Genomic DNA, 25,137 nt, shown 5'->3' on the forward strand with positions numbered 1-25,137 from the left:
GTTGGATATCAAACTTTCCATTTAGCCCCGGTCTTTTCTGTGCAAATACCTGGAATTCTTCAATTTTGTTGAATGCCCATACTTTCCCTTGGAAATATATAGTCAATTTTGATGGGTAGTTGATCCGTGGTTGCAGGCCCAGCTCTCTTGCCTTTCTGAATATTGTATTCCATGCCTTGCGGTCTTTTAGTGTTGAGGCTGCCAGATCCTGTGTGATCCTGATTGTTGCTCCTTGATATTTGAATTGTTTCTTTCTGGCTTCTTGTAAGATTTTTTCTTTTGCTTGGAAACTCTTGAATTTTGCAATGATGTTTCTTGGTGTTTTCCTTTCTTGATCGAATGCCGCAGGTGTTCTATGAATCCTTTCAATGTCTATATTGCCCTCTTGTTGTAGGACTTCAGGGCAATTTTGCTGAATTATTTCTGTTAGTATAGAGTCCAGGTTTTTATTAATTTCTGGTTTTTCTGGAAGACCAATTATTCTCAAATTGTCTCTTCTAGACCGGTTTTCTTGGTCTGTCACTCTCTCATTGAGATATTTCATGTTTCCTTCTATTTTTTCAGTCTTTTGGCTTTGTTTTATTTGTTCTTGTTGTCTTGAGAGATCATTAGTTTCTACTTGCTCAATTCTAGCCTTTAGAGATTGATTTTCGGCCATAATCTTCTGGTAATCGGCCATAATCTTTTGGTTTTCGGCCATAATCTTCTTGTTTTCGGCCATAATCTTCTGGTATTCCTTTTCAATCTGGTCATTTCTTGTGTTCAATTTGCTTATCAGTTCATTTGGTTTCTGAGCCTCGCTTTCCAGTTGCAAGATTCTACCTTTTAAGCTGTTATTTTCTTGCCAGATCTCTTCCATTTTCCTCAAAATCTCAGATTTGAACTCTTCCATAGGTTGTGAGGAGTTTTCCTTATTTGGGGAGGGTCTGGATGGTTGTTTGTTCTCCTCCTCTGTTTGCTCGGTTGTCTGGATTTTCTCTGTGTAGAAGCTGTCGAGTGTTAAAGACTTCTTTTTTTTGTTATTATTCTTTCTCTTCTGAATTTCCTGTAACTGGTTAGCCATCATTAGCCCAGCAGCTTCTCAGGTTTATCCTTGCTCTCAGTGTCTGTCTGAGGTCTATTGGCTCCTGAGGACTGAGTTCTAGTTTTTTCCAAGGTCAAGCCCCCTGGTGGATTCCCTTGCTTGAACCTCTGCAGGAGGTTTCTTTACAAGTCTCAGGGAGCTACTTCCACAGTCGTATACCCGTCTGCACTGGTTCCCCACTTAGGCTTTAGTTCCTGGTTGTGTTTGCCTCCCCCCACGCCTCTGCTCAGCCGGCACCCAAGCCTCTGCTCAGCCGGCACCCACGCCTCTGCTCAGCCGGCGCTCCGCTCCCAGCGTCCGCTCCGGCGCGCGCTCAGATTTCGCGTGCGTTCTTGACTTAATGGGGTCCTAAGTCTTGCTGCTCTCAGGAACAGGTCCCGGAGCTGCTGATGACTCGATGGGTGCCCCAAACTTGCTCTATTTCTTTTTAGCTGGGTTCAGAGCTATAGGTGAGTGTGGAGGGGGTGGGGGTGGGGCGGTTGCTCAGCTCGCGATTGAGTGAGTGAGAGCCCTTTTTAGCTTGGAAATGTCTCGATTCCACGTACCTTCCACGCTGTGCCCTGTTGTGGGGTTCCTCCGTTCGTCTGGACTTGTTTTTATGTCCCCTTGAGGAGTTTTGTGTGTTTCGGTCAGGAGAGGTTTAGAGCTGCTTCTTACTCTGCCGCCATCTTAACCCGGAAGCCTGCATAGTTTATTTTTAATTTTTATTGATATCTTGTTTTACATTAGCTCCATTTCCCTACTGTTTGTTTTGAATTCAGGGAAGTGCTATTTGGAAGTGTCTAGCAGACTCCCTATGGACATGTGGGGACTATGAGACTACATTTCCCATGAATCCAATGGGTTTTCCGGTTTCCAGTTTTGGGTGGGGGGACGTCAAACGTCCCCCATGCATAGGACAGTTTAAATTCGGAGGAGGGCCTAGAGAAGGCCTCTTGGTTTTGCTAGGTGGCTGGCTGGCGTACAAGAGGGACTATAAAGATAAAAAATAATTATGACTGAGATAAATATAGAAATTAGTATTTTAATTAAAGCCATGCTGATAAAGTCATTAGACCACGCGCTTGTAAGAATTCAAAACTGCCGCCCCAGCCATTATTGTTACCTCTCTTCTTGAGTCTGCTGGCCAAGAGGGCCACTCCCTCCTAACCCAGGAGATTTAAACTGTTCTCTACGTGGAGACATAGGTGTCCCCACGCCCAAAGAACCGGAACCAGAAACCTGTTGGACCACGGGAAATGTAGTTTGATAATTTCCACATGTCCATAGAAAATACATATATATACTTAAAGATGGTATCTCCCAAATTTCATTTTTACAATTCCCCCTGAGGGCCGGCAAAAAAAAGGTTAGCCCTTTTTCTTCGCTGGACCTGTAAAAATAGACAACTTCTAAAATTTAGGAATTTGGGGGATAAAAGAAATAGATGAACGAATGGGTAAAATTAGCCGCATTGACAAAAAACCAATTTGGGGGCAGTCCCCTATTGGTATAACAGTGTACAATTAGAACAATATATACAACTCAATTTCAACTCCCCATAGTTCAATCAACTGCACCCCAAAATTCAAAATTTGGTATTCATGGTACAGTGAAGGCTTTTCAGACATCTTCATGGTGTCTTCACCAAACAGGTTCATCGTCTGGATTCTGGGGAGATGGCAAGATCCTTATCCTGAAATTATTCTCAAAAGAATTTAAACTTTACATTATAGATTACAAAACATACATTTTCTTCTAAGATTTATACAATTCCCCCTGAAATTACTCCTAAAAGAGTTAAATATACATATATTTTGACATCAAATTAAAAAAAAAACAACTTAACAGATATCCCCCTGAGGTAAATCTTAAACACACCTTTTTTTTTAAAAAAGGTACCTCAAAGGGGCAGCTGGGTAGCTCAGTGGAGTTAGAGCCAGGCCTAGAGACAGGAGGTCCTAGGTTCAAAGCCGGCCTTAGCCACTTCCCAGCTGTGTGACCCTGGGCAAGTCACTTGACCCCCATTGCCCACCCTAACCAATCTTCCACCTATGAGACAATACACCGAAGTACAAGGGTTTAAAAAAAAAAAAAAAAAAAAAGGGTACCTGAGGTCAGCTAAGGATGAGTGGCTGAGTCCCGGGGGATGTATGAAATCAATTGGCAAAATAAAAAGAATAAAATTCAAGAAAAAAGAAGAAAAAATTAACTTGTGAATGAAATGTAAAATGTGCAAAAAATGTAGGGAAAATAAGCTTAGACCTTTGAATGAAGGTCTAATTAAAGTGAATTCAGCAGATTGCAATTACCCATTCAGGGCCAGGACTTAAGGAAAATGTCTCTCTCTGATCTGGCTTATCATCAGCTTTTCAGGGAACTGAGCCAAATAAATAACCAATCTTAGGTGCTTTCTAGGAATCTAAGTCGAGGGGACCCACGTCCTCTAAAGTTTTAGAAAAGACTGGGACTCCAGGACTCAAACCTCAATTTCCAAGTCCTAAAGTATTGGCATAGAACTGCTGCAATTATGCAGATCTTAGTCAATCAAGTCTCTGACCATGTGCTTTCTTTAGCACTATTAACAGCTCTCATGTTCCCTTTTCGTAGAATCAGACAGAAAGGCATTTAATCACAGTCCTATAGGCTCAGATATTTGCTATAGAATCAGAAAAAGGATAAATAATGATTATATATGTACTTCCAGTACAAGATGAGAAAAGGAAAAATCAATTGCTCTCATGAGAAAAATGTTTTAAAAATCAAAAATATATATATATATATAGCTTAGAACTAGAAGGGTTATGTTACCCAAAAATGAGATTTTCATTCTGTGAGTGTAAATGGATCTTACAAATAGCAGATTCACAATGCACATTCAAATAGAGTACCATTATTTCCAATAGCACAATTTAAAATAAACAATGATGTTCAAAAAATCATATACTTGTTACAACTTTTAAATCTTGGCTAAGAGTTTCTCAACAAATTCTGTTATTGCTTCCATAGCAAAATCTGATATTTAAAAAAAGAAACCTTCTGGTATAATGATCCTCAGATAAGAATATACAGGAGCTCCTTGGCTTCCTGTTTTAAAAAAAATCCTGGGTAGGAATTGCTTCTACCCATTTAAGGCAATAATTTCTCTTATAATAAAATATATAAAAGCTTTATCCTTTAAGACAACAATTCTTAAGGATTTAAAGTAAGACCTCTTATAAAATTACAAGGTAACTCTCAAAGCATGGAAACTTACAAGTTTCTTTACAATTACCAAGACAGAATAAATTTTTAAAAGACATGTGCTCTATAAATCCAGTAAACACAAGGCAAGTTACAGCATCAAAAATGTGTAGGAAATATAATGTGAGTATTAGAGTAACAAGCTGGTCAAAACCTCTTACCAGTTCTAATAGATTTTTCTCATTATTTGGGAGTTACAATAAAATCATAAACAGAATTAATCTAGCAGCCACAAACTACATTAACTTAAAATGATTCAGTGCAACAGGAAAATCAACGAAATAAGCAAGATTAATTTACAAAACTAATTAGCAAAATACAGTAAGATACAGTCTTTTTAAAACAGAAATAAAACTCATTCAGTTCCGAGGTTTAAAAGTTCACCCCTTGTTCAATTTAAGGTTCTTTTGATTGAGTTCTGCTGAGTTTAAGGAGTTTTTTTTTTTATAATCAGTCTTTGCTCTCAGTTCAAAGTTCTGAGCAGGTATGGGGGTGAATAGGCCATGCGGCTGATTAAGGGTAAATGCTAGGTCCACGTGGTGTCGGGTCATGGGCTCAGGGCTAGAGAAAAACTTAAAGTCAGTTTTGTAGAAAATACCACGTGTAGAGCTTGTGTGGGTGGAGGTTGCCTAAATTAGGTCTTTAGAGAAACACGTGGAAGGCTAGAAATAGGGAGAAAGGGGAATATACTACCAAAATCTTTAGCGGCAAAGCTGAAGCAGTCTCAGGAGATCGAGATCTCGGCAAAGGCAGCAGCTGGGGGTCATTGATGTTGGGGCTCGGGGTTCTGGAACTAGCAGGATTAGCAGCACCAGTGGCAGTATCCGAGAAGTGGTCTGGGACACTTGCAGGCTTGTGGCACGGCAGGAATGGAGATCAAGTCAGGAGTCAGGAGATCAGTGGCAGAGACACACTGGCAGGGCTCCGGCATTTTAGTTTAGAACCAAAAGCCAAAATTGGCTGGCCTGACCTCCCAAGGTGGTTTGGGCTGGACTGGCTGGCTGAGTCCCACCTGAGGCAAAAATGTGCTGTTGCTTTTAGCAAAAGCATGGTAAGGAAAGCCACTTTCCTTTTTTAAAAAAGTGCTCAAAAAAGCTGAGCAAGACGGCCAAAAAGCAGGCATGGCTATGGTTTCTGAAAGGCTATCTAGAAAATTGAGAATTCGATTTCCAAACTTCGTAAGGTTGCCAAAATTATAAAGGTGAAAAATAATAAAGGCTGATATAATAATATAAATTAGTAATTTAATTAAAGCCATTATTACCTCCCGTCTCTTCCTGAGTCTGCTGGCCCAGAGAGCCACTCCCTCCTAACCCAGGAGATTTAAACTGTTCTCTACGTGGAGACATAGGCGTCCCCACGCCCAAAGAACCGGAACCAGAAACCCGTTGGACCACGGGAAATGTAGTTTGATAATTTCCACGTGTCCATAGAAAATACATATATATACTTAAAGATGGCATCTCCCAAATTTCATTTTTACAGGACAGGATGGGCTCCGGCGGTAAATTTAAAAGATAGTCAGGCGCGGTCATATATATTTTACCAACATGACCATGGCTTTAATTAAACTACTAATTTCTCTTATTATATTAGTCTTTATCATTTTTAATCTTAACAATTATGGCAACCACGAAGGGGAGGGAATGAGTTAATCACACGTGACAATAAGTAACAAATCAAGAACAAGGGACTGCCCTTTGGGCAGTCCAAATCAGTGTAGAGGCTGCCATTTGTCCACTTGGATTAGAGGTGGACCCACAAGAAGTGACGAGAGACATTATCTCTTCAAGTATGTGGTTACTTCCTGGGTGAGAGAGTTCCAGCTTTGAACTTGGTGCTGGAGGTACTCGGCTGAGACCTCAGACTGCTTCTACTCTGAATTGTCACATGGGTAAGTTAGGCTGACTTCCTTGGCCTACCTTGGCGTTTCCAAACTCTGCCTTAAGTAGGCTTATAGCCTCTCTGATTTCTAAGGTCTTGTGGCTTGTAGCCTAGTTTAATTAGCCTTTTAACCCTTTCTCTCCATCCAGGCCTCTCCAGGCCTGTACTAGCCTCTCCCCCTCTCTATTTCCCTACCCTTTACCTTCCTAATTGTAAATAAACTACCTTAAACCCGATCCTGACTTGGGTCTATTTTAATTATGGAATCAATCTGAATTGTTGATTCCTGGCAGCCACACTTTAAATATATATCTATAAAATACCTTTAATTTCCCTCTTACACTACTGTTCCTCCTCCTTAAATTCAGCCTATCTAAAACAGAGCTCATTATTTCTCCTACCTCCTGATTAAACACACAGCCCTCAAAGTTCCTTCCTTTGTTATTGTTGGTAATACCATCCTTTTAGTCACCCAAATTTGTTGGTCCAGAGTCTATTCCTTGAACTTTCCATCTCCTCTCCCTTGCCTAACCCTGCATCTCCTATAGCCAATCAGTTTTATGTAACTAGTTTCTCCTCTTACAGTTGCCAAGTCTTCTTAATATTCTTTCCACACCACTTTATGCTTGTCTTTTCTTTCCACCAACGTGATCACTATTCTAGTTCAGGGCCTTCTCACCTCTCACATAGACTTTTTTTTTCTTTTTTAGTAGCTGCTTAATTAGTCTTCTTACTACTCTCTCATTCTCTCTCAAACTGTCCTCTACAGTACAGTTGCTAAATTAATTTTTTGAAAGCATACATCTGGCCATGTTATTCCTATATTCAAAAACATTTTTTACTGCCTTTTTGTTTCTTGTTATGATTAAAAATATTTTGAGAGACTTGATTTTGGGTAAGAATATTAGTTTATTGATTAGGTTGGCATCATAATCAAACTGACATAGGTGGCTCTTGATGACCAAAGATGTCAATGGACTGGATAAGTACTTACATATACTTTTGGGAGCACATTATTCAACTCCTCCATTGAACATCCCAAGACATTTCTAATTGGTAAACAGTTAATTAGGAAGTGATCCATCTAAATATCTACCCCCTCTTCATCTCCATATTATGAGGTTTGCGAACACAGGAAAAGAATCATAAAACATTCCTGGTAGCTAGGCTTTGTCAAAGGAATACATTCCTTTTTTTTTTTTTTTTTTAAGATTTAAATATTTTATTTTTTTAGAAAAATTTTCCATGGTTACATGATTTATGTTTTTACTTTCCCCTTCATCTCCCCCTTCAATCCCCCCTCCCCCCATATCCAATGCACATTTAAAGGAATACATTCCTAAGGACAAAGAAAATGCAAAAATATGTAGACTGGATGATGTCTGAGAGGTCCAAGTCTTGGGTTTAAGTAATTCTTTCTAATATACAGAGATTGGGGCCTTTCTATTCCAGATCCTGATATAAGAATTAATATAGTATATGAAAAAGAAATTCTTTTAAGCCCTTCACAATCTGCCTACTATCTATCTTTTAAAACATGTTATTATATTAATGTATTCTTATTATATTACCGTTCTTCATAGACTATTACAGACCAACCAACTGGTCTACCAGCTGTTGCCAGAACTTAGCATTTCTATCTCCTCTATCTCCTTTCTCCCTGATTGGGAATGAATTCCTTCCTCACCCTTCCCTCAAATCCCTCACAGCTCAGCTAAAGTACCTCCTACTTTGGAAAAACCTTTCCTTACATTACCAGTTGTTAAAGAGTTCTTTCCTTCTTCAAATTATTTTGTATTTACTTATCAGTTTACAAAGGGTATTTCCCTCTCTAGAGTATAATTTCCTTGAAGGCAAAGACTGCTTTCAGTTTTTATCTTTGAATTCTCTGGCAAGGTTTTAGTGCCTTATGCATAATAGGAACTTAATAAATGCTGAATTCAATTGGGGTAGAGGAGCTCTGGACTACTTCTGAGGAGAACTGCTGTTTACTAGGGGCTGTAGAATGGGCTGACTAGAACAAGAGAGGTTGACCTCAGGCTGAGAGGCCTGCATGGTTACTTACAAACACTTGGCTCCAGGCTCCACTAGAACTAAGGATTAATAGATATGAGGTAGAGGCAAAAGTAAAGAAAACTTGCTTGATTTTTATCTGACTTTTTGTGACTCCATTGGGTTTTTTTGTGTGTGTTTTGTTTTGTTTTGTTTTGCAAAGATAACTGGAATGCTTTGACATTTCCTTCTCTAGCTTATTTTATAGATGAAGAAACTGAGGCAAGCAGGGTTAAGTGATTTTCCCAGAGTTACAAAGCTAGTAACTGTTTGAGGCCTAATTTAAACTGTCTCTTCACAGCCAAGCTATGTTCTTAGACTTATACAGGATTCAGTCTTGAATTTTTGTTGTTCTTTACATTTTTTGGTAGTCTTTGGATATACTGTTTTTCTAGTTCTTACTTCATTTGGCATCTGTTCATATAAGTCTTTTCAAGTTTCCTTCCTATTCATAGTTGTCATTTCTTAGTAGTAATAGTATTCCATTACATATGCTAAAATTTGTTTGGGCCAAACAACTTGCAGTGGGATTTCATAGAATTGTAGGTCTAGAAATGGAAGGGACCTTAGAGGTTATCTAGTCCAGTATCCTTAGTTTACATTCAAGGAAACTGAGGCCCAGGTGATTTGCCTAATGATACCTAGACACAAGATTTGAATCTTGAAGTCCCACTGTTTAATGACTTTACAGTGGGGTTTGATGGTAAGATATTAATCATTATTTAAAAATAACAATTGAGTAGCCTTATGTGATATATGCCCATATAGGAGAGACTTTACTTTTTTGCTTTGAATTTGGAAAATTAAGGGCTCTGTAGCTGCTTTCTTCATCTCTTTCTACCAGCTCCAAGATGTTCACTTCTTCCAGTCAGTGGGTGGCGCTCCCATGCTGGCCCCTTGCCTCCGAGGAGCTGTCTTGCTTCGGGGCTTTTCTCAGCAAGAATCCCTAAAGCAGTCTCCTCACTCATTCTGTGGGGTTGTCTTGCATCTGCGGCTGTTATTAGAGCGTCACATGGGACTTCCTCTCTACCTGTGGACAGCCAAAGCTCTGGAGGAGATAACTAGCAAGTAAGAATAAAGAGGGGAAGGGTCAGAGAAGTAAAAAAAGTCACCCCTCACACCCCCTTTTCCCCCTACCTCCTTGGGACAAGACAAGGACAACTTTTGCTTGGGACTGGGAGACCTGGGTTTTGGGATGGTAGTTCTATCTCAGGGAAGAAGAGGAAGAGGAAGTCTGGGAAAATCAGGGAAAATCAGACACTAGAGGGGTGAATATCTGTGACTACAAGGTCAGTGAGTCAGTCTTCCTTGTCTGGCCAAGGCTATGTCCTCATTTGCTGAAGCATCACCAATTACTAAAAAGTTCAGCTTCTGGTACAGCTGGACTCGGGGAGTTGCTCCTGGCTCCCACATTGGATGTTCTAGCTCCACCTGGGAGATCCATCCGGAATGTATATCAAGAAATCGTAGAAGATCCACATCACTGTCCCCTCCAGGAGGTATGAGAGTATATAAAGGATAAGTGGGTAGAAATGCTGAGATCCAAGGTCCAGGTGATAAGATTCCAGAAATCTTGTCTCTGTTCTTTCCAATGTAGTACTCTCTGCTACAGCCTCCATGCTCCTTCCCAGCTTTGGCTGCTCTCAAGGAGGATGGGCAATGTAGGGCCTGGGCAACGTTTGACCCCATGACTCTGTTACCTTTGGCTGAAGTCAACCACCTACCCAGTTATGTGCTGAATGCCCGTCTGGCCTGGTCCTGGGTTTCCTTGTCACCCTCCTTTTTCAAACCACCTCCGGTGAGTGAGATTGTTTCTTCTTGTAGGTCTTATCCACTGTACTCATTTCCTAAACATTTGCCTCCTCTTTCTTCTTTCCTTTTGAGGGGAGATCAATTGGTCAACTGCTTTTTTTTTTCCTCTAGGTACTCCTGGGGGTCCTGGTGGCTTCATCTCATCGGGGATGGCTGCAGCTTCGAGACCAAAGTGGTTCCCTACCCTGTCTGCCTTTGCCTGAGCAATCTCAGGCATTTATTGATCCCCGGCTCATAGGTACAGGAGCTAAGATGGAATATGCAAGTTGATGTGCTATAGTGAGTTAAAGGGGACATAGCAACTGGGATTTACTAGAAGGAACTGGGAGGGTACAGAGACTTGAGAGATCTAATTTATTAGGTGATGAAAAGGAACTGTTGATCCTGGCCTACACTACAACTACAACTCCAAATTTGTATATTACTCTGTAACCAAAAAAAAGGGGAAGCCATTATCTTTTTCTAAAGGACTTCTTGGGGTTTGGTCCTTGAGTATTTTTTTTTATTTGGTGATTAGTATTAAGAAATGTAAGAAGTTAGAATCTAAGCATATTAGACTAGGGAAGAGAACTCTATAGAGGGAGAGTAATAGATACAAGGCCTGGGAAAACAAGGATAGATTTGGCATGTTGGTGGAATCTCTATTTGGATATTATTACCCTTTGAGTTCATATCCTGTCTCAGATACTAGCTGTATGACCCTGGACAATTCTTTTTGCCTCAGTTTTCCTTATCTATAAAGTGGGGATAATAACAGCACCTACTTTGAGAGAATATCTGTGAATTGGTTAGCACAGTGTCTGGCACATGGTAAATGCTATATAAATGTTAGTCGCTCTTATAATTATTGCTTAAAGGGGCTTACAGGGTCTGGGGTCTTTCTGATTTGAATAGCCTCTGCTATTTGGAATGAAAAGAAGCCCAGAGATAATGGATGAAATAGTGGTGTTGGAAAGAGCTTAAGACTGGGGAGAAGGAAGTCATAAGACCACAGTGTGCCCTACCATAGCTAGCTGCATGTCTTTGGGAAGGTCACCTCATCTCTTTGTGCCCCATTTCCTATGAAATGGGACAATAACATCAGTGTTATCTACCTCATAAAAGTCCTTTACCTCAAAATAGCATAGAGGTAACCTTGGCCCTGGGTTCTCAAAAAACTGCAAATAGAGTGTAAGCTTTGACTGTGAAGGCTTCCAATATGGATCCAGTAACAAATTATTTGCTTTATGAGGGCCAGCTGATCTACATAGAGAGCGACTCTTCAAACATATCATGTCTAGGGGCAGCTAGGTGGCACAGTGGATAGAAAGCCAGGCCTGAAGGTCCTGGATTCAAATGTGTCCTCAGATACTTCCTAGCTATGTGACCCTGGGCAAGTCACTTAAACCTATTTGCTTAGCCCTTGTCCTTCTGTCTTAGAGTTGTTACTAAGAAAGTAAGGGTTTAAAAAAAAAGTATGGGGGCCAGTTGGTAATGAATTATTTGGCCATGTCTGCTCTTGAAGCAAAGTACATAAAATGGCCTTTGTAGGTCCTATTTTTGCTTCTGCAGTGATGGTAGCAGGGTGGTATAAAAGAGGATAGAGACTGCTAAGAATTACACAATGCTTAAATTGTCTATAAACATTGAATTTTTTCTTATTTAAAAAAATTTAAACTTAATAGACATCAACTGAAATGCCTCCATTACATATAATTATTATATTATTGATTATATAATATGTTAATACTAATATATTAGTTATGTAATTATTATACATAATAATGCTATTATAGCTGAGTTAATATAATAAACATAAAAATGCAATTTTAATTAATGTGACGATAACTATTACATATATGTTATCCATATGAGTGTACACATATATGCTATATATGTGTGTAAATATGTGTGTGTATATAAACACACCATATATATGTATATGTGGATAAAAGAACAGAGAGAGGTTGTATATGAAGCTGAATCTCTGTTATGTACAGGAGAGGTGTCAAACCCACAGCTTGCAGGCCACATTGCAGCTGACACTCCTAAGTGTAACCCAAAACAAATTAAAGTGTACTTCAGAAATATTTAACAAAAATACAGTGGAACACAGATGATGTTAATGTATGGTTTTCTAAGTCAACATGTGACCCAGATAGATGGATCCTTGTTGTATGATTTAGTGGCCCTTGTTTCTATTTGAATTTAACACCACTGATGTATAACTCACATTTTGTTTTTAGTATATAATAAATTACCTTCAAAGCTATTCTGCTTGTCTGTGATTCCTTCTGGCTTTTTATGTCAATCAATGATCCATTATGGTTTCTTTTCTTTTTCTTTAACCTTATCTTTCTCTAGCTCCTCTTTCCTTCTCCCTTCTCTTTTCTCCAACTGAAAAAAAAATCTTTGTAGAAAATATACATAATTAAGCAAAACAAATTGCTACATGACTGTTTGAAAATAAATGTCTTCATTCTGCAGTTTGAATCCATTACCGCTGTCATTTGCCAGAGAAAAAATTTTACTACTAATAATGTACCCTGTATTTTAGGCTCAAATTTGCCAGGAACCTCCCTTTCCCTCCAATAATTTAACAGTCTAAATCCAAACCATTTTTAGCTTGGAGAGAGGACTACCCATTCTGGGATAGATTCCCATACTCTCTGATATGATTCTCTATGCCAAGAACATTTTTTGGTAATATTTATAGGAATCTCAAAGAAGAAAAAGATATAGTTGTAGCCTAGGCTAAGATTCCATTACTCCTGAACTCTAAATGTGTAATCTTTGTCCCTCAGCTAGTAGATAAATACATTACTAGAATAACCAAGTCACATCACTCTTGACATTTATGCTAAAAATGGAACCCAAATGTAAAGGAGCAGTTAAGTGGAAGCTTGGCTTACCAGTCTTCCTAGGAGAAGCCACTAAATTTGGATTATATTAAGTGTTGAAAGGCAACAAGATATTTAGTTGTGTCTAGTATTGCCCCATAATGATGAGCATTTCAGTAAGACTATTATGAAGATTATGTGCTTTTTGTTGAAATGATAGAGAAATTTTACAAATAACTGGATAAGGTTTTTCAATTCATATTGGCGTTTGCTTTAATTGTTAGGTACTTTAATTCAAAAGTGGATATAGTGAAAAAGGAAAAAAGTCTTAGAAAACTGAGTTCAAAATTAAAGAGCACTTCTAGCCAAAATGGCTGCTTAGGTAGGCCCTCCCGCTCAAACCTTCTATTTGAGAAAAACCCTGATTTGCATCAGACCTAATGGTGATTAAGAAACTACATTAAATAACTGCTTTTCATCCAAAGTTGTATGTAGAGGTCAGTTAGAAACCTAAGGGAAAATATTTTCCACAAGGACTACATGAATACCTTGAAGAAGTAAAATAAGAAATTAAAAAATTTTTTAAAAAGCTCTGGAGGAGAGAATTGGCAAGAGAATAATTAGCTTAGAAAAGAAATTGGTAAACCTAGAAATGAACTCTGAAAACTAGAACAGACCAAACAAAAGTCAGTGACTCCACGAGATAGCTAGAACTATTAGGATAACTTAAAATATTGAAGGAAAAAATAGAAAATATGAGATCCAATATTTAAAAAATAAAACAACTGAGCTGGTAACAAAGACAAGAAGAGGGAATTGTTGGACTTCCTAAAAACTGATTTTTTAAAATTCCTGGACACTATATTTCAAAGAATCAAAAAAGGAAATTACTCTTACCACAACGAGACAATTAGGTGAAGATAGAAAGAATTCTCCAGAAAAGAACCCCAAAAGGGAAAGTCTCATGAATGACAGTCAAATACAAAACTCCCACATCAATTTCAAAGTATACATCAATTTCAAAGTACTGCAAGCATCTAGAAAAAATTTTGAGTACTAAGGATCTTCAGTCAAGATCACACAAGACCTGGCAGCTTTTTTTGTAAATGAGAAGAGACCTTGAAATAAAATATTCGAAAACCCAAAAGTTATACACTTACCCTGAAAAACTATAGATGAAAAAGAACCTTTAGTGTAATTGAGAACCTTAAAGCTTTTCTGATGAAAAGACTAAAACTTTCTAGAAACTTTGACATTCAAGTACCAGAAAGTCCAGAGAAGCCTTAGAAAGACAAAACACACAAGTACTATATAGGATAATGTAGAGCTGAATAAGAAGTATGACTCTTCAAGACCTTATATGTCTTCAAAGGATATGGAAGGAGAAAAACATGCCATGGGGTGGATTGGTTTTTGCCTGAGGATTTTTTAATAGGAGAAAAGATAAGGGAAAGTAAAAGGAGACAAAACACTAGTTTTTAAGAAGGAAGAGGGTTGGTAGAACTTGGTTAGTAAAACACCCCACAGATGGGATGTGAGAAGAGTTTACAAACATGGAAGAAGAATCAGAAAGAGTAGGGATAAGATGAACCTATTAAATGGAAAAAAGAGTCATATCTACATTCAATTATACCACACTATCTTGAGATAGAAATACATCAAACTCAACAGGGAAACAATTTGGGGATAATACATAAGAAGGGTGTAGTTAAGATAATACTGAAAAGGAACAGTTATAAGCAAAACTGACTTCCTGATCCTGAAATTAGGGAAGGAGAGAAAAGCAAGGAACTAGACTCCATTGAGATTCCTAAGATTTTCTCTTAAACATTTATTTGGTGAATGACTGGATAAATTTTGATATATAAAATGATGAAAGAGAATTTCAGTCACTCTTGGGTAGTATAAATTAATAATGAAGTAAGCAAAACCAAGAGATTAATTATACAAGAACAACATCATTGTAAAGAAAAACAACTTTGACAGACTTAAAAGTCTGATCAAAAGAAATCATGTCACCAGAAGAGCAATGATAAAGCAAAGCATGTTACTTGACAAAAATGTATAGAAAGATTATATATTTATTATCTATTTATATCCACACACATACACAACTACTTACTCTGGATTTATTTTGTTTATTATGAGAGTTTTTTCTCCCTTTGAGGCTTTTAGTTAGAGGATATTAGGAAGAGTATTAGCCATAGTGATACTCAAAAAAGATCATTGTAATTTTCTTTAGTACTCAAAAGAGAACAAAAGGGAGCAAAGGACAGTTTTGAAAGTAATGCAGAATTTTTAACATTTTAAAAAATAAGCAATATGAAATGGAAATTCCCAGTTTCATCCTGAAGCATCTTTTTTTTGTGTTTTGCTACACACAACAGAGAAATGCATTTTTTTTGAGTAGAGTTTATAATGAGAAAATTAGTTATAGAAGCAAAGAAAGCCAAAGGCTTACATATATATATATAATGGAATACTTTCTTAAAGTGTCAGTAGGCAGTGGATATTGCAAGTCCCTAATAATATTACCCCCTAAAATGCGTTAATGGATTTAAATACCTTATTGTCAATGTAGAAGTCATTTCCAGACCATCAGCTTGTTAGAACAAAGATTAAAATCAATACTAGATTAGGAAAAATGTTAAAAATGAAAATGGTAATTAAGAATTCCAACATGACCTATTTAAAATAAGCTATGGATACCAAAAAGTTTGTGTGGATATAAATAGATAATAAATATATAATCTTTCTGTACATTTTTGTCAAGTAACATGCTTTATCGTTGCTCTTCTGGTGACATGATTTCTCATTTCCTTGATCAGAACTTTAAGTCTCAAAGTTGTTTTCCTTTACAAAGTATTGCCATTTCCTAAAGAAGTTTTAACTGATATAAATCAGTTGCCACAAGGAAATCAAAAAAGCCTTGAAATTTTGACAGATGCAAATACTTGCTCTCTTTGCCATATGGAGAGCTAGCCAAAGGCAATATCAGTTTCAAATAAAGTTTGTGAATAGTATTATCTCATAAAATAGCAAGAAACCTTAAAGAAAACAGTGAGTTAACAGCCCAGCAATAAACAGATTTAGAACTATCGGGGACCTTGGAGGCCATTTAGTGAAATCCTCTTTCAGAGATGAGGAAGTAACTTGTCTATGATCACAGAGCTAGTAAATGTCTAGCAGTACTTGAATTTACCTATGTTTTCCTGACTCAAATCAAGGTCTTGAATACAATATTGCGCATTAAGAACTTACCTCAGAAGCATTTAAGGATGAAACTAGTGTGAGATGTTGGTCATTGTCTAGCTTCTGCCATACTGTTTTCCAGTTTTCCTGGCAGTTTTTTGTTAAAATGGTGAGTTCTTACTCCAAAAGCTTGGATCTTTGGGTTTATCAAACACTAGATTACTATGGTCATATACCACTAGGTATTGTGCATCTATTCCACTGATCCACAAGTCTATTTCTTAGCCAGTACCAGATTGTTTTGATGATTACTGTTTTGTAATATAATTTGAAATCTGGTACAGCTAGGTTACCTTCTTTCACCCCCTCCCTACCAATTACTTTGTTATTCTTGATCTTTTGTTCCTCTAGATGAATTTTATTATTTTTCAAGCTTTATACAATTATTCTTTGGTACTTTGATTGATATGGTACTGAATAAGTAAATTAGGTAGAATTGTCATTTTTATTATATTGACTCAGCTACCCATAAGCAATGAGTATTCTTCCAGTTGTTTAGATCTGTATTTGTGTAAAAAGTGTTTGGTAATTGTGTTTATATAGGCCTTAGGTTTGTCTTAGCAGATAAACTCTCTTTACCTGCTGGATTTTATTGCTAATATAGAGAAATGCTGTTAAATTATGTGAATTTATATTATATCTTTGTAGTGCTTTTAATCCTTGACTTAAAAATTCATCTTGAAAAAAGTGACATCTATAGTGATCACCTTTAGTTCTTTACCTTTACAAAAAAGAGAGAATTATTTTTCTCTCTTCTTTGAGGTGAAACTTGGTTATTATAATTTCGTAATGTTAGCTTTCAAATGTTTGAGTGGTGGTCTTTCAACTTAAATTTTAATCATTGGATATATTGTTTTCTTGGTTCTGTTTACATCACTGCATCAGGTCATAGAAGTCCTACCATGCTTTTCTGTATTCATGATACTTATTGTTTCTTATAATAATGTACCCCAGTACTAATATATATACTACAGCCTGTTTAGCCACTCCCCAGTCAGTGGGCGTCTACTCTCATAGAGCCATCTTTTTTTAACACTATTGTTCTCTCAGTATGGCTTCAAATCATTAAAAAAACACGTTCTTTAAAGAATTAAAGTTGTGGATCACCCAAAAGTAAACAGAAACACATTTTATAGGGGAAATGGCATAAAAATTATCAATAAATAAAACACTGTGGGCAGGCAGTGATACAAAGTGCCTGCCTTCAAAGACCTTGCATTCAAAGGAAATATGTTTAGAGGATGAATACAGGGTAGCTTAGAGAGGAAGGGCACTGGCAGTTGTGGAGGATCAGGAAAGGCTTTATAGAGAAGTTTGTGCCTGAACTGAAGGAAATAAGATGGTGATGAGGCAGAACATTCTTGGCATGGGCAATGATGAATGCAAAGGCAGAGACAGGAGATGGAAAGTCATGTAGAACATCAAGAAGGTCATTTTAGGGGGCAACTGGGTAGCTCAGTGGATTGAGAGCCAGGCCTAGAGACGGAGGTCCTAGGTTCAAATCTGACCTCAGACACTTCCCAGCTGTGTGATCCTGGGCAAGTCACTTGACCCCCATTGCCTACTCTTACCACTCTTCTGCCTTGGAGCCAATATTGAAAGGAATGTCCACATTTGTGAATATCCATTGATAGCTCTACTATCTAATTGTTGGAATTGAATAAAATGATGCCTATAAAGCTCTTTGTTCATAAGGGCTGTTAGGGTAGTTCATTATGCTATTGGTTTATCTGTTAAATATATCCACCCTTCTTTACATACTCCTGCAGGCTCCCTGGTACGACTGGAAAGGTTCCGACTGGTGGTAGAGAGAGAAGTGAAGAGCACCTTTCCTTCCTGGAAGGAACTGGGGATGCCAGGATTCATCCAGGAGCGTCGTACCAAGTCAGTACCTCCCCTGTTCAGCTCCTGGTTCCCTGAAGGGGACAAGAGATGCAGGGATCTAAGAAACATTTTGTCATTCCTTTTTGCCCTCTAGCATCTATGTCCTCTTCTCCCTTGCCGATGCTCTGATCCTGCCCATCCACAGTCCGTCCAGTCATCATCCTTCCCCCAGGGACCCTCCTCAAGCAAAATTTCCCCGACTAGAGGGGCCCCCTAAAGGACAGAGCCGGCTACTGCTGCTGTCTCATAAGGAATGTCTGATGAAGCGGAACTATCAGTCCTCTCTGGGAGCTGATCCTTTGCCTCCCAAGCCCACTCTTAGCTTCCATGCATCAGGCACCTGGCTAAAAGGGGTCCAGAGAAAGGAAGGAAATGACTGGGGTCTGCCAGAGCCCCTTGGAGATGAGAGCCAAGATCAGAAGGTAAGATTATATTCCTAAACATCTTTAAACTCCCCTCCCTCCCCCACCCTTAACAACTCAGACTTCTTGCTCTTTTTTTCCTTAGGTTTTTCTACTCTTCTTTGGCCAATCTGTCCGATGGTTTGAGTTCTTGCACCCAGGGCAGCAGTATAGGCTCATCATCCCTGACTCTCCTGTGAGTCCCTCATTCTATCATATCCACATAATTGCTTTTATGAAGATGGGAGGAAAGAGGACAGCCATGATATGGCAAAAAATATACTGTTTTGAAAGTCAAGAAACCTGAGGTCCAGCTCTAGATCTTATTACTGACCTCTTACTGACTTTATTGCTTTGGGGGCATGTTCTTCATTAATAGAATAAGGGGGCTGAACTGGATGTTCTCTAAGCTTATTTCCAGCTCTTGCTGTCTGTGATTTTGTAATTCTAAATAACTAACTTCAGTTATATAGTAAATCAGACATAGTGCAAAAAAGGTTCTGCTGTAAAAGGGTTTGGGACTAGACCTAGGAGGATAGAGGAACTATCCATATGACCTCCTCTTATTCCTCTCTATGGGTAGGGGACAAAAAAACAAATTTGATCATGGTAAGGGTTTTGATAATATTCCAAGGACTCTCATCCCAGTTCCTTTCCTGAACTTTTCTTAATTTCCCAGCAGTTCCCAAGTCTGTTAAAGGAGGGGGATTCATCCCCTCTTTCCCAGAGGATCCTGGAATCAACTGGCTTTACCTCTTGCCTCATTGTCCAGGATGACTGGATCCTGGAGCCTGGGAACTCCCAGGGCATTCCAGGTATGCTGGGGATAAGCCAGGGACTCTCTGAATCCTCTCTGACAGAGATTCTCAATGGCAGGTAAGCACTATATCCCTATCCCCCTTAGTTTAGCCTAATTTCTTCTTCCTTCCTCATGGTCAACATGCTGGATAAGCCTAGGTTCTTCTCCTACCCTTTCTTCTGCCTTAGTCCCCTTCTAAAGCCAGATTTCTGATCCCCTTAGCTCCTCAGGCTCATTCGTCTCCTTCTCTGCTGAAATTTTGTCCAGAACACGATGTATGCCACTTTCAGGCACAACCCAGCAAGGTGAGAAAAATCAGCTGTTGGTGGGGATTTGGAGCCTAGGGAAGGCATGAAGTTTTGGCAGCTTGTTGACCCCAATTCCTCTCTTCTCTAGGAAATTCCCAGACCTCTAGATACGGGGTGAAGCTGACTGTGGCCTTGGATGCTGCTGGTTTAGCCTCTCCCATTCCCATAGATGTCTATATAGAGGCTCCACACTCACCCTTGCCACTAGGGCTGCTTCCAGGGGCTCGAGTCTACTTCCAGCACTTAGAAAAAAAAGTCTCCAGGTGAGGATTTTGTATGATCCAGCCTCCTTTCTCTTTTCCCAGTTTAGGTATGGAACACCTTATTTCAACCCCTAATCTACTAATTGTGGTATAGTTCAGAAGACTGCCCATGTCATTCCCCATTCTCTCCCCTCTATCCGAATATTATATTGCTTTAGTTTTAGACTACCTTCCTTTTGGATGCAACCCAACTTCTCCTGGTTAGTGGGAAGTTCCATGGCCATTCTCCTCCAGATCCCTCACTCTCCTGTTCCCCTTCTCTTTCTCTCCTCCTGCAGGTTCCAAAATGTTTATTGTCGTTTCTTGCCATCCAGCTACCTTCGAATCCTTAGCTTCCCAACTGAGGTTCCAATCAGGTCAGTGCCCTGGTCCCTCTTTTCCTTAGGACTCCTCTGCCCTTCTACTCTAGGCTGAACCCTATTCATCCTTAGTTGAGGCCTTAGGATTTTCCTACCAAGGCTGAATGAGGTAGTGGAAAGAAAATGGGACTATAAGTAATTTAATAGCAAATCAGCAAAAAAAAACTTGTACTTCTGATTTTCTGTAAAATGGGAATGATCATAATTCTGGATCTACTCCAAGAAAGATAGAGAGGAAACAGTCTCATAAACTCCAAGGACTCATGCAGATGGGAAGCATTATGAAACAAAGTTTATCACTCTAACATTAGAGTCATTTTATTTGAAAAAGCTTCTAGGTCAAAAATGGATATATCCTTGGGCAGTGTCCTACCTTAAACTTTTGTCAGGTAACATGGTTAGATGTTAGTAATTACAGAATTGTACAGTTGGAGGAGACCCCTAGGTACATCTAGCCCAGCCTCTGCCTGATGGTGTGGTCATCCAACCTCTACTGCATCCCAGAGCAGTTTCAATTTTCTTTACATGAAGCCTAAAGAGGCCTCTTTGTAACTTGTCTCCATTGCTCCAGGAAAACCAGAAATCCTTGAGCCAAGCAGACCCTCTCCCTCTTCTCGGTAATGGCCGTTTGTCTTTTAAATGTAGAACCTCATTATCTTTAGCTAGTCCTCTTAGGACGTGATTTTGAAATCCTTCATCATCCTGTTTGCCTCTGGGCCTTTTCCAGACTGTCAATTTGTCTGACCCAGATGAAGCACAGAAGTCCTGGACCTTTTGCCTCAGTGCTGCCTAAGACTACCTTAATCTTTCTGGTTGCCATGTTGTCTTGACTCCTTCTGTAGAATCTATGTTGTCATGTCTCTGGAGGACAAGCAGCTACCCCATCTAAGGGTCTAGTTCCCCCTTTTTCAGGAAGATTCTCCTATTTGTCCCAGGTATTTGTTCCTGTTCCTTTTCTTCTCTTCATCACATTCTTCCACATTTGCTCTCCTGTCACATGTCAGGATTCATCTCTGCCTTTACAGACATGATTCATGTTGTCTCTCTTTCCTCTTCCCGACCCACTCCCAGAGTTGACAAGCAATTCCACTGGGTTTTTACATGATTATCACTCAATATATATTTCCATATTGTTCATTTTTATAATTAATGATAAATCATGTTTTCTTCTGCATTTCTACTCCATGAGTTCTTTACATTTGATCACCCTAATGTTTTTGGTACTTTGTACAATGTTCTCTCCTGGTTCTGCTTATTTCTTTCCAGTTCCTATAGAAATCCATCATTCATCATTCCTTATAGCACAATAGTATTCTATCATCATCATATATCACAATTTGTTCAGCCATTCCCCAATTGTGGGACATCCCCATAATTTCCAATTTTTTGCCACCACAAAAGCATGGCTATGAATATTTTTGTATAAACAGGTTCATCCCCATTTTGGGGGCTACAGACCCAGTAGTGGTGTTACTGGATCAAAAGGCATGCATTCTTTTAAAACCCTTTGAGCATAATTCTAAGTTGCCTTCCAGAATGGCTGGATCAATTTACAACCCTACAAGCAATGTATTAATGTCCCAATTTTGCCACATCCCCACCAACATTTATTTTTTTCCTTTCCTGTCATAATTGGCTAATTTGCTTAGCTGTAAGGTGGTAACTCAGAGTTGTTTTGATTTGCATTTCTCTAATCAGGAGGGATTTAGAATATTTTTTCATATGATTATTGATAGCTTTGATTTCTTCTTCTGAAGACTGCTTATTCATATCCCTTGATCATTTGTTAATTGGAGAAATGGTTTGGTTTCTTTTAAATTTGACTTAGTTCTTTATATATATTTGAGAAATTAGACCTTTATCAGAGAAATTTGTTGTACTTCTAATCTATTTTAGCTTTATTTTCATATTGAAGCCCTTTTTTTTTGTTTGTTTGTTTGTTTGTTTGTTTTTTTTGTTTGTTTTTTACATTTTTTTTTAAACCCTTGTACTTCGGTATATTGTCTCATAGGTGGAAGATTGGTAAGGGTGGGCAGTGGGGGTCAAGTGACTTGCCCAGGGTCACCTTTTGTTTTTTGAAAGACCGAGTACTTCATTCTGAATCCCTGATAGTCTTGGAAAAGAAATAGTCCCTTAATCTTTTCTTCTAGAAGGTATATCAACCTGACTTTTGAGCATAAATAAGAAATACTTGGTTATAAGGAGAAATATAAACACCACATTCCCTTTCCCAGCCATACTTTCATGGTTTCTCAATTTTTTTGAGAAAAAATCATGGTTTCTCATTCTTGCTAATTTGGTCTTGTGACCAACTCTCCTGAAAAATTCCCCTCATCTTATGCTTTTTTATCTCATTAGCACCTTGACACACATACCCAATCCTCAGTTTCCTGAATTTATCCAATTTCCCCTGCTTTTAATTGAGTCCTCCATATTATTCTCTGTGAATTTTTCCAAATTACTTCTCCCCAAATTCAGTCTCTGGCCTTTTTTACAATTCCAAAACCATATAAATCGTCATGAAAATTCTTTCTTTAGATCAAACTTCCTCCTGCTTCTCCTTTCAAGCCAACCATCTCTCACTGAAACTGTAAGTGAAATTTTAGGAAGATAAGGGATTAGTTGAAAACTATCTGAGACCCAGTTCTTAAAGGAGTAAGTGGAAAGACAATTCTAGGAGAGTAATTATATAAGGACTGGCCCTTTCCCCATGCTCTGCTCTCCACTGGATTCCAATAATTGACCTATATTCCCCTTGTTCTTTCCCTTGACCTGGTCTCAGTCCTATTCCCATTTCCCCATCAGCCTGTTCCCTACCTTATTTTACCTTGTGTAGGGGTGAAGGGAGGAAGGTAGGAGGATTGGAGGATTGGAGGAATGGGAGAAAGGAGAGAGGAAGGGAAAGGAAGGTAGCAGTCCCCAGCCCCCAGAGGGAATTGACCAGAGCCCCTGATAAATTATCAGAGAGCAACTTTAGGGTTTAGAATAGCTAGGTTTTATTTTAATTAGAAAGGGAAAGGTCTAGGGAAAACTAGGAGGTAGGAAGAAAGGGGAAAAGGTGCCAATAGATCAGGGTCTCAGGGTAGAGAGTGGAGCTTCCAGCATAGAGAGCTCTTCCAAGGTCGAGAAGAAAAAAGGTGCCAAACTTTTATTCTTTCTGACTCCTCCCATAAAGGAAGTGGAAGTTTGTTCAGGGGAAGTTGTAGCAGAGAGAGTCCTGGGAGTTCTTTCCAGGGATTACAACCATTCCAAATGACACAACCTCCTTGCTTCCTCTATTCCCATCCTGTTCTTTCTGGCCTCTCTGACTTTACCATGTTTCTTCTTATATCTTTCATAGCTCCAGCTTGCCCCACATCTACCTGGCAGAACTACAGGGGGATTCCCTAGGGCCTTCCCCAGCCAGCGCTTCCTGTCATGTGGTATCTGTCCTCAGTGTCCAGCTATTCTGGATCTGTGCACATTGTACCAGTATCTGTGCTCAGGTAAAACCAGTTAATAAAATCATAGAAATTCAGAACTAGATTGATAACTGTGTCACCATAGAGAGGTAGGGTGGTTCTGTGGTGGGAGTAGAGGGGCAGCAGTTCTTATCCATAGCTCTAAGGAAACCACTAGCTTTTCATTCTATGGCTTTCTGTAAAGCAGCACATAAAAACAGGGAGCTGGTCATCTTAAACTGACCCTTTGACAGGAGCGAGATGGAGGGAGCCTAGTGAGAGGCCTCTTCTTAAGGACAAAGTAGTCTAGTAGCGTGGGTGGATTTCCTTGTTCTTGGGTGCTCCTGTCCAAGAAACAAACTGTTCTGTTTGTTACCTGAGATCTTAGGTAAAGAATTTAACACAGGGCTGGGTGAGAATTATGACTATGGATTGCAAAATTAGTGACAACTATGTTCTTGTAGCAAGATCTCAGTACTTCCCTGTTTTCTTGGAAGTGGAAGAACAGTAAAAGGAAAGGAAAAGAGGGTTATTTAAGGTATTAAGCCATATGGGTGGAGGGTTGTAGGATTAGGGGAAAACAATGGTGAGATAAGAATTTTTGAGCCATTTTCTTCCTCTTAGGGACAGTGTAGTCGACAGGGTCCCCCATGTCCCACCCAGGCTTCGGTGAGCCAGGCTAACATCAGGTAAGAGGAGGGTTGGGTGTTAGAACATGAGAAGTAGAGACTTGGGCTACACAGGTAGCCCTTTGACAGGTAGATACAATAACCCTTTTTATTTAGTAATAATCTCACATTATACTATTATAATATTATAATAGTATATACATAAACATATATATATATATACACACACATACATACATACATACATGCAACATGTCCTATACCACTGCTGCCACCCACATCTCTTTCTCTCACTGCGAAAAGTTAGTTTCTAGTCGTGGCTTTTCTGTTTGGTAGCAGTGGAACTTTTGGCAAACCTCTTCATCTCATTTGGCTTCAGTTTCCTTCCCTGTAAAAGGGGTTGAACCAAGACATCTCTTAAATACTTCTCTAACAGGAAACTATTGCTCCCACAGGCTTCTGGTAGAAGATGGGACTGCAGAAGCTGTAGTGACCTGCACCAACCAGCAGGTGGCAATAGCCCTAGGCCTTTGTCCTACTGAGTGGGACTCAATAATGGAGCTGGTCAGGATACCTGGGAGAGTTGCCCTGCACACTACCAGAGCTGGGGCCCAGTCTGAGGTCAGACTTGTTGGTGAATTTGGGGCACCGTGAGAAAATTTAAAAAGGGAGGGTGGGCTGTTGTGGCAGTGAATGACTAGGCCTGAATGATTAGGCTGTGTCCTTCTCCAGGTTACCAGCAAAACAGATGATCCCCTGATGTTCTTCCTCCGGACACTCTGTTCCAGCCCCTCTGTCCTCCGACCTGTTCTTCTTACTTTTGAACTTAAGAGGAAACCCACCAGAGTCATGCCATTAGGTGAGGGCAATGGTTCAGACACTAAGGTCTCTAAGAAAAAGGGATGGAAGTCCTCCATTGGGGATTGATG

The 25,137-nt window shown here is 39.2% G+C and overlaps 1 protein-coding gene across 1 annotated transcript in view; it reads left to right on the forward strand.

Moving 5' to 3' along the window:
- CTC1 (CST telomere replication complex component 1) overlaps positions 1 to 25,137 on the forward strand; it is a 57,512-nt gene that overhangs the window by 31,661 nt on the left and 714 nt on the right. The window contains 15 exon segments of the mRNA XM_044673689.1: positions 9,087 to 9,310; positions 9,564 to 9,741; positions 9,840 to 10,040; positions 10,166 to 10,292; positions 17,895 to 18,009; positions 18,104 to 18,431; positions 18,517 to 18,606; positions 19,093 to 19,286; positions 19,432 to 19,499; positions 19,576 to 19,780; positions 20,059 to 20,136; positions 23,480 to 23,624; positions 24,204 to 24,268; positions 24,664 to 24,829; positions 24,941 to 25,067. Of these exon segments, the coding sequence (XP_044529624.1) occupies positions 9,087 to 9,310; positions 9,564 to 9,741; positions 9,840 to 10,040; positions 10,166 to 10,292; positions 17,895 to 18,009; positions 18,104 to 18,431; positions 18,517 to 18,606; positions 19,093 to 19,286; positions 19,432 to 19,499; positions 19,576 to 19,780; positions 20,059 to 20,136; positions 23,480 to 23,624; positions 24,204 to 24,268; positions 24,664 to 24,829; positions 24,941 to 25,067 (2,311 nt within the window).

This window comes from Gracilinanus agilis, chromosome 4, assembly GCF_016433145.1.
Source record: "Gracilinanus agilis isolate LMUSP501 chromosome 4, AgileGrace, whole genome shotgun sequence".
NCBI classification, from domain to species: Eukaryota; Metazoa; Chordata; class Mammalia; order Didelphimorphia; family Didelphidae; genus Gracilinanus; species Gracilinanus agilis.